This window comes from Ischnura elegans, chromosome 3 (genome assembly GCF_921293095.1).
Source record: "Ischnura elegans chromosome 3, ioIscEleg1.1, whole genome shotgun sequence".
Classification (NCBI taxonomy): Eukaryota; Metazoa; Arthropoda; class Insecta; order Odonata; family Coenagrionidae; genus Ischnura; species Ischnura elegans.
Genome location: NC_060248.1, coordinates 124,541,767 through 124,555,596, shown reverse-complemented (window position 1 = coordinate 124,555,596; position 13,830 = coordinate 124,541,767). Strand labels below are relative to the sequence as shown.

Genomic DNA, 13,830 nt, shown 5'->3' with positions numbered 1-13,830 from the left:
CTAAACTCGATTTCTCGAAATATGATGATCATGTGAGGTTAAATTTTTGCCTGTTGAATGGGCTATGCTGCCCACTCAAGATGGTGCAGTTGTTTCTTCTCTTCTGTTCATTTTAGGGATGATTTCAATTAATTTGAAGTACACTCTTACGGTATTTGAATTTTTTTAATAATAAATTTCTAAAGAAAGAACCTCTATAACTTGCAGTGCAATACACCCAGAACAAATTATTAAAATCAGCTAATCTCATTAAAATTTTCATAGCGTGTTGTAACTAATCTTCTTGGCAGAGTGTCCTTTGTTAATGTTGCTTTTTTGTGAGACATTAATTTAAAAGAAATTGATAACCATGTGCACGATACTATTAACATGAGGTAGGTTGTTCGATGATCAAAATGTGATCAGTTTCAGTTGAAAGCAAATGTTTTTTTGTGGTAGTGAACAACACTTCTCGGCTACCAAGCTGTTGATACAAAATAGTGAATACCCTCCAACAAAGACTGGATGTGCAACAATCTTCCTTGTATTAGAAGTACCATGGTCTTGTGCTTAGCTACCAAAGCTGTTTATGTTGGGAGGTTGAAGTAATGTGTTGTTTGATTGCTCTGCAATACTTCATTTCATTTTTGACTGCTGAGATATTAAATAGTTAGTTCATTATGCCAAATAAAACTGTTATTATGTGGTGACCACTGTTATTTAAAAAGATCAAATGAGAAGACCAGTACTCACAAGGTTAGACTTAAACTTCTTATACCACTGCTAACCACTTATCACGAATTTGCAGTCAGTTGGTTGCTTTCCAAGACTCATCTCCCCATATTGGGTTACATAACCAATAATTGATACAAAAAAGGCATTTAAACAACTGCAGTCTAATGAATGCTCTTCAGATAGCCATCTCTTCATAGTCCTCTGTGGTCTAGTGGTGTAAGGGCCCCCGCACAATGGCAACTTTCACAAAGCAACTATTTAGTTGCTTTGTGGAAGTTCAAATGAAACACGTGGCTTTGACTGTGGCCTCCCGCAAGGGCAACTTATTAGTTGCGGCAACTAAAAAGTCGCCTGTGTGCAGGGCCACAGTCAATTCCATGTGTTACAGTGAGACTTCCTTCCTAAATAGTTGCTTTGTAAAAGTTGCCAGTGCACGGAGGGCTTAGTCCCAGACTCATGGGTGGAGGTCCTTCCTGCTAGAGTATATCTTTTCTTCATCTCTTTGCCATTTTTCTTTTGTGTGTGCCTTTGAAGCACCACTCTTTTGATGTTTTTTTTCCTCATATTCTGGGAGGGAAATTTTTTTGCTGTTTTGGCTCTGGTCTGTATGTTCTCACATTTCCACTTGGGGAGGAGGGGTGTTAGAATTGTGTTTTATCCTCATTGTTTCAAGACTCATCAATGAGTTATATGCGCCTGATTTCCTTTTTCCATTGCAATATAGCATTATCGACCAAAAATTCTTACAATTGTAGTCCAATTTACAAATCAGACTGTTGGAGAAACTCATTGCTGAAGTCATTAAAAAATGATTGTTTTGATTGTTTCTTCCTGGGAAAGATACTGTAGCACACCTATGCAGGGTGCATTCATTTGCTGTTCAAGACTCCTTACTTATGAAGTTCATCTTATCACTTTGCAGTTCCACTTCCTCCTGATTTCATGTCTCTAAATGTGGTGGAAAATACACTGATCCCTCTATCAAACGGCCAGACTGACTCTTTCAAGTCACATCACATTCACCCCTGACAACTCAAATCCACTGCAAATTCCTCCCCTACGTTCCCCGAGGGAAAATGAGTTTCTGGAAAGTATTTTGTTGCCATATGGGCACCACCGAGGCGAATCGCCAACCCTCTGACTAGCTCGCTTTTCGGTAGAACGAGGAGAGTTAATCAAAGGGCAGTGAATACCGTAGCACTAAATAACCTGATCACATTAAGGAGAGGAATTAAACTGAGCAAACATGCCACAAACCAATGAAGCAAATGAGCACATTTTTTAAACAGAAAAATGACAGTTTATTCAAAACATATGAATTGTGCATTGACAACACTTTGAAGTAAAGATGATTCTTAGAATTAATGATGGGTGTAGTGGGGATTGTTAAGGAACAAATGAAGTGATGGACTTCTTGAACCTCAATGTGGAGGGAACTTCAATGCCCTCAATCGGTAGTAGCTACCGAAAGCTTGAGAATGATAAGAATGCTCCCGGAGTCAAACCTCTGTACAGCGAAACACCTATGAAGAGCAAAAAACAGTTATGGCCCTAATTTGTCTACATTTGCTATGTATTTATTTCCACATTCTATCAGCACACCTCTTTGCAGCAGACATTTCTTTACAACGATACAAGTTTTTGGCCCATGAAAGTTTTTTTCCTCCTCTTAAAATTAAAATATTTAGAATAACAGGGTTCCCACTCAACCGTGAAAACCTTAAAACCGTGAATAAGCCGTGAATTTTGTCTACTGTGAAAAAACCTGGAAAAAGCCGTGAATTTTGCCATGAAACCTTTAAAATATCTCAATCTTGATAATAATACTACGATTGACTGATCAAATTCGATATGTTAATCATGTTTCATGGTCAGGCACGCTCAGAGTCTTAGTCTACGCATTTCTCTACACACGAATTTTCAAAGTGTAGTAATTGGTCCGTACTATATGACGACACATTGACCGATGTTTTCCATTTTAATGGCGGAAGTCTGTTATTTTGTCTAAGCGTTTCAATTTCAGTGATAGCTTGGGATGGACTTGTATTCGAAAAAGGACAAATGAAATTACTTCCATTTCTAATGGACCTAGAATGAACCATTTACGAAAATTATCTGATTTGTAACTCGAAGTTCGGTTCCCACACAAAATTAGGGAACGTGCCATATGCTTCGAAATATGAGTGGGGGTAGAGCGAGCTACCTGGTGAAAACAAGAAGTAGGATGAAGCCGAGGCTCAGGTGGGCGTGCCGCTGACAATTAACGCAACATAGCTCACGCTTTACTCATGGTCTAAATGACATGAAAAATATATTTATTAGACAGGAACATTACAAATAATTGACTATTTCTTGGCCTATATGATCCATCTCACAACCAATCACTGCGCCGGCGAAAGCTGTTGTTTTAGGTATAACATGCACATTGCTCTCGTGAATAAGTGTCCTGGAAATGGCGTTTCATGGATTTTTACATCGGAGAGAAATCCATAATAGCAGGGTAAATGCCGAGTGGGGAGCAAACATTTTTAGTGAGGTGGCGTGTTCCTTTAGGATATTTGAAAGAGATATTATTGGAATCAACAATATGACCTAAGTGTCTCGATAAAGTACTAGTATTTCTGTCATAGGCTAAAATCTTCATTGAATCCTTTAACAAATATCATAATTACGCACCAAAATCCTTGGTTTCCTGGGACATAGGCAACCTGGCCAAACATTCCCGCATCAATCGTTTTCCCGCATTCATCGTTTTATTCGTCCATCCCCCTGAAAAACGATAGATCAAGGTTGATTATATGAAATTGATTTTTTTATTTATTACATTCTATAAACAATTTTAACAAATATTTTCCGCGATCTCAGAAAGATTGGGTTAGGGAAATTTGGTTACTGTGCGGTAATAACAACGTGTGCAAAAAACAAGGAGGTGAGGAATTAAAAAAGGACTTCCGGTGTTCAGAGGGAAGAAGGTCCTAAGGGCATTCGTGTATTAAAGGAGGCCATGGTATTCAGCGTCCGGGCAAGAGTGCGGTTGGGTTGGGCCTTTAGTTGGCCCTGAATTTTCCAAACGTTGACGTCATAACAGATATCACTTTTCATTGCTGCGTTTACAATCTCGCGTACTTTAATTTTTAGTTAATATACGGCCGGTGATTTTCCTATTGTTGACTTATAAACGGACCATGAATTTCACGACATCGAGACAGTGAAAACCTGATAAAAACCGTGAAAACTTGGAAAAGAAACCGTGAAAACCTGGAAAAAACCGTGAATTTCATTATTTAGGCAGTGGGAACCCTGAATAAGTAGCTGAAATTCCCAATTTTGCCATGCTTCCTTCACAGTGCACGGCAAAAATTGCCCATGAGTGGCTAGTATAATAATTTGTTTCATTGTTGTGATTTATATTGTTGCAGAGAATCAAAAAAATTCACATTTGATAATATAACGTTAAGAAGTTTGAATTTGGGCAATTTTTGGAATGGCAATTTTACTAAAATGGCTCTCCATATTTTGTAGTTATTGTGATGTTAATTTTTGGCTACAGCCATTTCTGGCGTGGAGAAGTCATCTTGTGCTTACATGGTGTGAATGGCAAAGAGGGCTCTGCTGATGTCAAGTTAAAATTTATGAAGTGTCTTCAGAGATCAAGATTTGTCTTCTTAATTAGAGAAACAACATCCACTTAGCAAAGAGCTAAGTATTCATCATTCATCCAGTAATGAGTTTTTGTTGCGTTAGATCTTGCTAACCTCTGTAAAAAAAATCCTCCCTGTAAAATATATTTTCCTAGTCCAAAGAAGTGTTTTATAGAGGTTTGACTCTACCAGAGGTGTAAGTCTCTAAGGTAAGGAACAAAAGTTGATTAGCACAAAGAAATCAAACTAACTGAATGAAGGATTCTATGTAGTCGCACACGAGGTAGTGAATTAAAGTCACTTTTCGTTTCACTCGGGGGTTTTGTTTTTTTTTTAAGTGAGATAGAGAGAATCTCTGGAGATGCCCATCTCTGGGAATGAGTAGATTTTCGATTACTTTAGAGTTTACAGAAAGCGGCTCAGATCTCTTATACATGTAAACACTTTAGTCTTGCCATGTTGAATGCTGTGTTGTTTTTGTGGCCTCCTCCTCTCTTTCTCTCTGGAACCCTCCCCTTGAAGAATGTGCACTTATCATTTTAGTGCCAGTTCTTCTCTCGGCATTCTCTGCAGCACCCTTTCAAAACCTTGGTTCATGGGGTCAAGCAAACAACAGACATCCTAAAATAGAGTTCACTTAGGTGGGGATCACTCGCCCATGGTAGGTATCCACACAACTGAACATGTTTGTATGATCCGACTCTGGGAAGGGGAAGTCTGTGGAGGGGTTTGAGTGAGCTTATCGTCACAATGTCTCCGACCAAATATGGATGAATATTAGTAATTGTCTCTTGCATTGATTTACGTGGACTGTTGATTGTAGTGTTTGTTTGACTGAAGGGTTTTTTTTCCTTTCAGCAAAACAGAGTGGCTGGAGCCATGCAATTGTATTCAGTTGAGAGGAAATGCAGTCAGCCAATTGAGGGTCATGCGGCTTCGTTTGCACAGTTCAAAATGGAGGGCAGCGTGGAGCAGTCGACACTATTCTGCTTTGCCGTGAGGACGCAGCAGGGTGGAAAGGTATTACATACAATTATTATTCCAATTCCCACATTCACTACTAATCGAAATGGGATGGTGGTCACAATTCTGATAAGTTTCTCATGCAGTATACTCTTATTTCCTTTGTTATTTATTGAATTTTTATGGCAGCAAGTAAGGTTGTAATATTTTTTCTAGTTTCTTATTTGTGATGTTATTTCTAAACTTTTTTTGACTTCCACGTAAACTATATGTACGGCTTCATCTTTTAGCATTGAAATGCCCCTTGTATCATCTTAGCACATTTCAATTGAATTTATCACATTCCCACATAGTTCGCATACATTTAGGCGAAAGTGAACTCTGCACGATTTCATTTTCACCCTCTTTCTCAAGTTTTCATATTTTCCTCCGATACCCAATGTGCCCGTAATGCCATGTGAATAAGTAGTTTTGCTCAATGCACTTGAATTTCATCTAAGTCACAGAGTTTGGTAGTTGTGTGTTAAGAGACTTTTCATGCATATTTATTGAATTAGGTGTTTCCCTAATTTCCCTGGTTGTCTCAAAGCTCATGTTTCCATTACTTGAATCTATTTTACTCTCTTTGGAGTCTGATAAAGAATCTGTGATGGCAGTGTGTTATGGATAATGCATGTAATTCCTCCTGAACTAGATGAAACTTAAAAGAAAAGGAGAGTTCATGGCAAGATAGAAATGCGAGGATATTAATGAAATATTTCTTGGAGACATTAAAACATTCTTGTGATAAGTCTCGTTAGCCTCTGCCTGAACATGTAATTGATTGTATGCACGCATTGTGTATTTGGTTCTCTGAACTGTTAAAAGTTACTGTTCATAGTTAACCTTTGCCCTTATTCCTGTTATAGCTGCACATAATAGAAGTTGGGCAGCCACCCACAGGGAACCAGCCGTTTCCAAAGAAAGCCGTTGACGTTTTCTTTCCACCTGAAGCTCAAAATGACTTTCCTGTTGCAATGCAGGTAAGAATTTATATCACAGGTTTTAATGAATGAAACCTGCCTAAGAATCGCGTTATTATTGGGGATTGGTGGTAATGTTTCAATGCTTATAATTATCATTCCTGAAATTATTTCCTGATTGGGGATTGTCAAGTAGCCCTTCCCTGTAAATAGATCAATAATTTATTTTGATTTCTCCCTGATAAAACCATCAAAAGTGTTTTACTTCAGTAATTTCTGCTCCTTTGACACCTTTGGCAATTCAATTTTAAGGAATGGGACTTTCGGCAATGAAACTGATAACCAGTCTAGCAGAGTTAAGAGGGTTTCATTTCACATAATCAAGTAATGTTATTTTCGAAAATTGTTTAGCTCTTAATTTGGTTCACAGAGGAGGCAGTGGTTTTGATGATGGTGTTGTGAAACAGAATCTACCATAATATTCTTCACTGTGAATCATGAATTGCAAATGTGGTGCATAAAAAAATTAACAGTTGCTATTTTCCAGTGTAGCCTCCAGAAATATGGTTTTGGGAGTGGAGCTGACACTTAAAAAAAGTCAAAATTGAGTGTTCTTTCATGTTCAATCCACCATTTTTGCCTAAAATCAGTTTATTAAATTCAAGTACAAGTAACTTGGGTATGACAAAAATCTTTATCAGCACATAGTAGTATCTTGATAGAAATGATAGTATATTTTTGTATGTGCTTTTTTCAATGTTACTTTGAAATATTTAAATAAATAAAAGATTGTAGCACTTTTCCACATTTTTTTTAATGCGTGCAATGCGTTTTGGCTCACAGAGCCATCATCTGGTGCGAGACACTGTGTATAGTGTCTTGTACCATATGATGGCTCAGTGAGCTGAAATGCGTTGTAGGAAGTAAAAAAAATATGGAAAATTGCTACAATCTTTTATTTATTTAAATACGCTTAACTTCCACCAATTGAAGCCTGAATCTGTTCAACTTACTTTAAAATGGTAAATAGTGAATTTGTAACAGTGAGTCAATGTCCATCATGCATAATCTGCACTTTTTGGATATTCATGGAGAGAATATTGAAAATTCACAAAGAAAGTAAATTCTACATAGTCACCAAAAGAGAAGAATTATCAACAACAATTGGCAAAAGGTTGCTTGAAAATTCGATTCTGCTCTTGATATCCTCTTTATAAAATATTTGGGGTGCCTGTTACCAAGTTATCCGTAATATTTGCTGTTTGGAGCTGATAAGTTTCCTCAGTAGTTTTTTCCAATGTGTTTAAAATAAAGCTTCAAAATTTATGAGTGGATATGAATAGAATAGGGATTCAGATTAATAGTTGAATGGTATTTAATTCAGTTGTGGTAATAGTGGTATTATGGTGTACTGAAAAGCATTTTATTCACCTTTACAGGTCAGTGCCAAATACGACGTTATTTATCTCATCACTAAGTATGGCTACATTCATCTGTATGACATAGAAACTGCTACTTGTATATACATGAACCGGATCAGTGGAGATACAATCTTTGTGACTGCTCCTCACGAAGCAACTGGCGGTATTATTGGAGTGAACAGGAAAGGACAGGTCAGTGTGGCTAAGTGTTGTTTTTTCCATGCATGCACCAGAGTGAATAGAGATGCTCATTTGTTATTCATGCTTATCTTCGATTATGTAGGCAAATACAGGCGGTCCCCGACTTTCGCACACAATGCGTTCCCGAAAACTTGTACGAAAGTTGAATATACGGAAGTCCGAATTTAGTGTACAGAAGTCAAGTAGAAGGTGTCAATTTTGAACGTACGAAAGTGCGAATTGTACGAAAGTTGAGGACCGCCTGTCGATAAGCCCATTAATGCACTTCGCCGTTGTGGCTGTTGGTCCAATCATAAATTTCGACCATTTACGTCTCTCTGATTTTTATATTATTTCCTGAGAGCTCTATTCCTGAATTGGTTTTTCCGTTTGTTGTTTGGGTTTGTGCATGAGCAGTATGACTCGTGAGGCTTGTGACACTAGTGCTCCTGAGCAAGTTTCTTAGAACTCCTACTGGAAATTTTTTGACGTTTGCACCAATGTTTTGCTGTATCAAAGTGACCTCTGTTTACATGATCGAAGATGCATGTTAAAGCATGCTTAGATTAAAAATAGTGAATGGTATTGCTGATTTTGCATACTGAATTTTGTGTGTGGACTAATGATGAACCAAAAATGTTATGGCTGTTCACATTCTGATGTGTTGTGACGATTTACCTTACTGACATGGTCCTTATCACATGTGCCTTAAATGCATTCTTGTGAGATGCTGTATTTATTTAACAGCATATCTATTTTACCTGGTTTTCGTGAAACTTATTGGTATGTTAATCCTTTTTCCCAATGTTTATTTAAGGTTCTGTCGGTCAGTGTTGAAGAAGATAACATCATCCCATACATAAACACAGTTCTGCAGAACCCTGATTTGGCGTTGCGGATGGCAGTTCGAAACAACCTGGCTGGTGCAGAAGATCTGTTTGTTCGCAAATTCACCCTTCTGTTCCAGAATGGACAGTATGGTGAAGCTGCTAAGGTAAAAAAAATTGATCTTTAAGCACAAGGTTTAATTTTGGACTTAAACTTAAATTTTGCAAGTTTGAAGAGCTAAGGTTTTTCTTGAGAATTTTGAGAATTCTTCACGGTCTCATATAATCCCTGAATAATGTGTTTGGAGTAATTATTGAGGTAGTTCCTTGTGATTCAGTACTTTGTGCACCACTGAGTGTTTCAATTATGTGGCAGTGTAAGTTTTAGGGTTCTTATCTTGAATTCGTTAGTGTATCTTTTGATTAATGTTCACTGCTCTTTCTCTGTGTGGTTTGTGATGTCATCCACAGTAGCATATTTCCATCTGTTTAAATTTTAAGGCGTTATTCCTTGGTCACTTCTCAGATTTATCTTTGAAAGAAATAATTTCCGTTGTCTCGACACAAGTTTTTTCTGCTGTAAGATAGCAATGGGTAATGAATTTTCACCGTTATCATTAAAGGTGAAAGATCAATTTATGTAACTTAGGTCAGCGATAAAATTAGCCTGGGTCTCAGTAGTTTTCATTTATGGTGAAGGTGTGTGCCATGTGGTTAGCCGTGGATTGCTTTGAAATGTGTATTCTTCTTCTTTTATCATCTACCAATGAAGGTTGCTGCCAATGCTCCAAAGGGAATCCTACGAACTCCACAGACGATTCAACGGTTCCAGCAAGTGCCGACCACTCAGGGGCAGACATCGCCTCTCCTCCAATATTTTGGCATCCTCTTGGACCAGGTAAGTCTCCAATATTTGTGTTAGAAATTCAAACTGTTAGAGAGACTTCAAAATGTTTGAAGTTTCAGGATAGACTTGTGCATATGAAATTTAATAGAAATTTAATAGAAATTTTCTCTCTGCCAGGAATTAAAATCTTCCAAATGGCAATAAATTTATCATGCTGAAGGGATCAGTCATGCTTATGATAACATACAAGATAACTGATAAGGCACTGAATTCCATTGTTATGATAAATGAATTATTGAATTTATTTCAGAGTTGTAATTGATGGAATGACATACAGCCCCAGCTCTAGAGATAACCATGTGCAATTAAATAACTATTGGTGATATATAGTTTGTTTTCTTAGTGATGTAAATAAGATTGATAGCAGGGTGTGGTTGTGGATTTCTGTATCAGTAAGATAAGCTATCAGTCTCTGCAGTCAACAAAGCAGACTGTAATTCTGTTGGGTGGAGAAAGGATTCTTGAGCAGAGTTAAGCATGGACCATTGCCAAAATATCATTTGGTTGACTCTTGTAAATACTATTTTTTTTCTCTGAATAATAAATGGAGTTGAACTAGCTCATGGACTTCTGTGGATGTGCTCTTGATTACACTTATGCTTTTTATTAATTTTATGTATTTTCTAAGGCTCATCAAAATTTAGAAAATGTAACAAAGCAGGCAAGATTTTAGGAAAAATTTTTAATTAATAAAAAAATGCATGTAATAAGTCCGAGAAGTATTTGTGCTCCAGGGGGTGTTGTGAAGGCAAATAATGTGGAAATAATCAGTTTAATTGCAATTCTATGGAAGCGTTTCAGTGAAAGTCTTATCATAATTTTTTAAATTGAGTCTGGTTGTGAGTGGAGGTTTGACGACGTGTTCTAATTTTTCTCCTTGTAAAGGGACAACTGAACAAGTATGAATCTTTGGAACTGTGCCGGCCAGTTTTGCAGCAGGGTCGGAAGCAACTCCTGGAGAAATGGCTGAAAGAGGACAAGTTGGAGTGCTCCGAGGAACTTGGGGACTTGGTGAAGCAAGCAGACCCTACCCTCGCCCTCTCTGTGTACCTCAGAGCTAATGTTCCCAACAAGGTGAGTCTTCCCATCAATTCTCGTAATGACATGTTTTATACTTACTATTCGTTTAAGACATGATTCACTTGAAAAATAGAAAATTTAGCCATACTAGAAAAGGGATTATTTTCATTCAATTGTTCCTACCCTTGATTTACACTTTTTTCCCTCATTCCCTTCAAAAGTGCAAAAGAGGGGTTTCACTGTTCTTAGTTTGATGTCTCAAGTTACCGTCACACTGTATTTCATGGTTGGAAAATGTTGAAAGGAAATTGGAATATCTAACATTAATTTTTTTCTTAGTAATTATAGTAATCGATCTAAGGTAGATCGTAATTTGTCATGCTGAATGTTTTATTTGAAAAGTGACAGAATTTTTTGGTTCCTATTTACTGAAATATCGTTTTTTTTTTTTTCATGAAAACAGGTTATCCAATGTTTTGCTGAAACTGGGCAATTCCAAAAAATTGTCATGTATGCTAAGAAGGTTGGCTATACTCCTGACTATGTATTCCTGCTGAGGAATGTCATGAGAATGAATCCGGATCAAGGGGTTGCCTTCTCACAGATGTTGGTGCAGGATGACGAGCCTCTTGCCGATATTAACCAGGTGATTCATTCATTCCTCTCACTCGTATTTATCAGTCTGCCCTCTGTTTTGTCATTATCCGTACTACTATTCAACCAATATGATCAACTTTTTTTTTTTTTTTTTTTTGAATTCTCAAGCATGCAAACATATTTTCCATTTTGCTGTGAATGTTTTTTGTAGTATTGATTCCATAATTTTGAATGGATCTGAGGAAATTTTTTGTGTTACCTTCTGCTTTGAAGTTGCTGTAGATGATGGATTTTATTCATGAAATAAGTTTCGCAAATGTGTAATTGATTTGAAATTTTATACCATTTGTTTAAAAGCATGTTTGACATGTATGGCATTCTCCCAGTTTAGCTAATGATGTTAACCTCTGTTTTGGCTGTTCACACACTGATGTGTTCTGTGAAGATAACTGTGACTGATTGCATTATGAATAGGCAATAATTCCTTTTTTTTTATCGATTCTCTTGTATTTAAAAATCTTTGTCTCTCTTTGTCTTTGGGAGCAGATAGTGGACATCTTCATGGAGCAGAACATGGTCCAGCAGTGTACGGCCTTTTTGCTTGATGCCTTGAAGAATAACCGACCGTCAGAGGGGCCATTGCAGACAAGGCTCCTTGAGATGAACCTGATGTCTGCTCCCCAGGTGAGATTTGACTCTGCTTCGGCCACCTCATTCAGTGGTCTCAATTTCAGACAATACAGCTCTCGAATTTTGAAGTGAAGTGGTGGGAATTCGGATGGTGTGGTGGTCAGTGTTGGCTTCCCACCTTGAGGGGTTGGGTCCTATCTTTGTGGGGACGGAGATTTTTCAGAGGCTGCAGTAGTGCTTTGTAGAGGGGATTTCAAGTGCCGCCCAGATAAAAACTTGACGGCCCCTGAATGTATGTAACTTCATTGAGGGGAGGGGAAATTGGAAGCCGTGGGGGGACTTAGGAGGGGAGGCGGAGCGCTTTGGACTGAGTCGTATAATAGACCTTGAATTAGGTCATGTCACCAGCAAAATGGCAATTTTAGCCTGCATCCCTGTGTAATGGTACTTCTCCAAAAAAATAGACTTGCCAAAGCCCAAAACTGACATCCATGAAGGCGCCACCAAGTTTTAAACGGACTGTTCAGAACTCCATCTGTTGGATGGGTCATTAACCCATACACTGAGATGTGTATGCTTGTGAGATGTGTATTTATGAGGAACAATTTTTCCCCCTACTGCTAATGCAGTCTGTCCAGGGAAAGAGCTCCATTAAGGACTGGTCTTATGATTCATTAACCCATATGAGTTGATGTGATTGCATGAATGATTTTGGTGAACAAGAGCAGAAAGTGTTCGAGTATAAAAAATGAATTGGAGCATTTCTATTTTCTGCTCATACATTCATGCAGTCATTGATTACAAGTTGCATTTTTGCATTCATTTTTTCCTTAATATATTTTACCTTCAATGCTTACATGTTGATTTATCTTGTAACGAGACCTTCAGAAGGGTGGTAGAAGAGATGGCACTATCTTGAATGTACTTAGTAGGTGAGGTGTCTTTAGAATATGAAGTGAACTGTGCCAGCTTGAGGTAATTTTTGAAAGTCCCAAATCAAGTGAAGGATAACGATCTTGTATGACAATTTTTGAGCAATCTCTAATCAAGGGGACCTTAAGCATTAATTGCTTCGTTAAAATTTTTTTTATTTTCATAATAAAAAAATTAGCATTGAATTTCCAATAGCACCAATGTCATTCACCGATGACTGCTGATGAGTCCTCCGTTGGAGGTGGTTTGTAAATACATAGTCGTATGACATTGTTGTTCTTCACCTTCATCTAGCAAACATGAAATTAAATTCATTTGATTATTGGTGCTGTCGAACATGTCCTTAGTGGCTACAGCAGATTTTGTCGTTATAGAGTTTTCAATTATTTTTTAATAGTGAGAGGGGTTAAACTCTTAACTATTAAATTTTCTGTAAATTATGGAAAATCTGTTGACTACTTGTCATTTTTGCATCTTGTTTCCTTGTAAGTTTCATTTGAAGTTAACTTTTTTTTGTTATTTTTTCAGGTTGCAGATGCCATTCTTGGCAATCAGATGTTCACCCACTATGATCGTGCGCACATTGCCCAGCTTTGTGAAAAAGCAGGGTTACTACAGCGTGCTCTGGAACATTATACAGGTAGGAATTAGATGTATGTAAGGACCGTGAAAAGTGGCAAATAAACTCCAGGAAAAGCGGTATAAAAATGATAGCCTGCACAATACAAAAATCTTGAATTTTATGCTCCGGCGTGAAAAAAATATTTAGTCGTTCCACTATTGAAAATGCCAAAGAATCGTATTAGACGTCAAATGATTTAAACTAATTATATCTAATCTTTGTTGATAGTTAACAAAACACTTCAGGATACATTCAAAATATGGACCATTACAAAGGTGCCATTAGTCATTCAGCCTGTGGGTATGGGGATGTGTGGGTTTTATATGGCAAATTGCTTTGGTGCTGCGAAGTGTGTGTGTAAGGACCCTGAAAAGTTGTAAAAATATAACTACCCAGCCAGTAAGTATGGTGGT

At 37.5% G+C, this 13,830-nt stretch overlaps 1 protein-coding gene across 2 annotated transcripts in view; it reads left to right on the top strand.

Annotated features, from left to right (window-relative positions):
• Positions 1-13,830, top strand: part of LOC124156509 (clathrin heavy chain) — a 102,087-nt gene that overhangs the window by 66,542 nt on the left and 21,715 nt on the right. For both annotated transcript variants that reach the window (XM_046531090.1, XM_046531089.1), the window contains exons 4-12: positions 5,214-5,375; positions 6,227-6,340; positions 7,720-7,893; positions 8,699-8,875; positions 9,481-9,606; positions 10,501-10,689; positions 11,099-11,281; positions 11,779-11,916; positions 13,324-13,435. In XM_046531090.1, the coding sequence (XP_046387046.1) occupies positions 5,214-5,375; positions 6,227-6,340; positions 7,720-7,893; positions 8,699-8,875; positions 9,481-9,606; positions 10,501-10,689; positions 11,099-11,281; positions 11,779-11,916; positions 13,324-13,435 (1,375 nt within the window). The remainder of the gene's footprint in view (positions 1-5,213; positions 5,376-6,226; positions 6,341-7,719; positions 7,894-8,698; positions 8,876-9,480; positions 9,607-10,500; positions 10,690-11,098; positions 11,282-11,778; positions 11,917-13,323; positions 13,436-13,830) is intronic.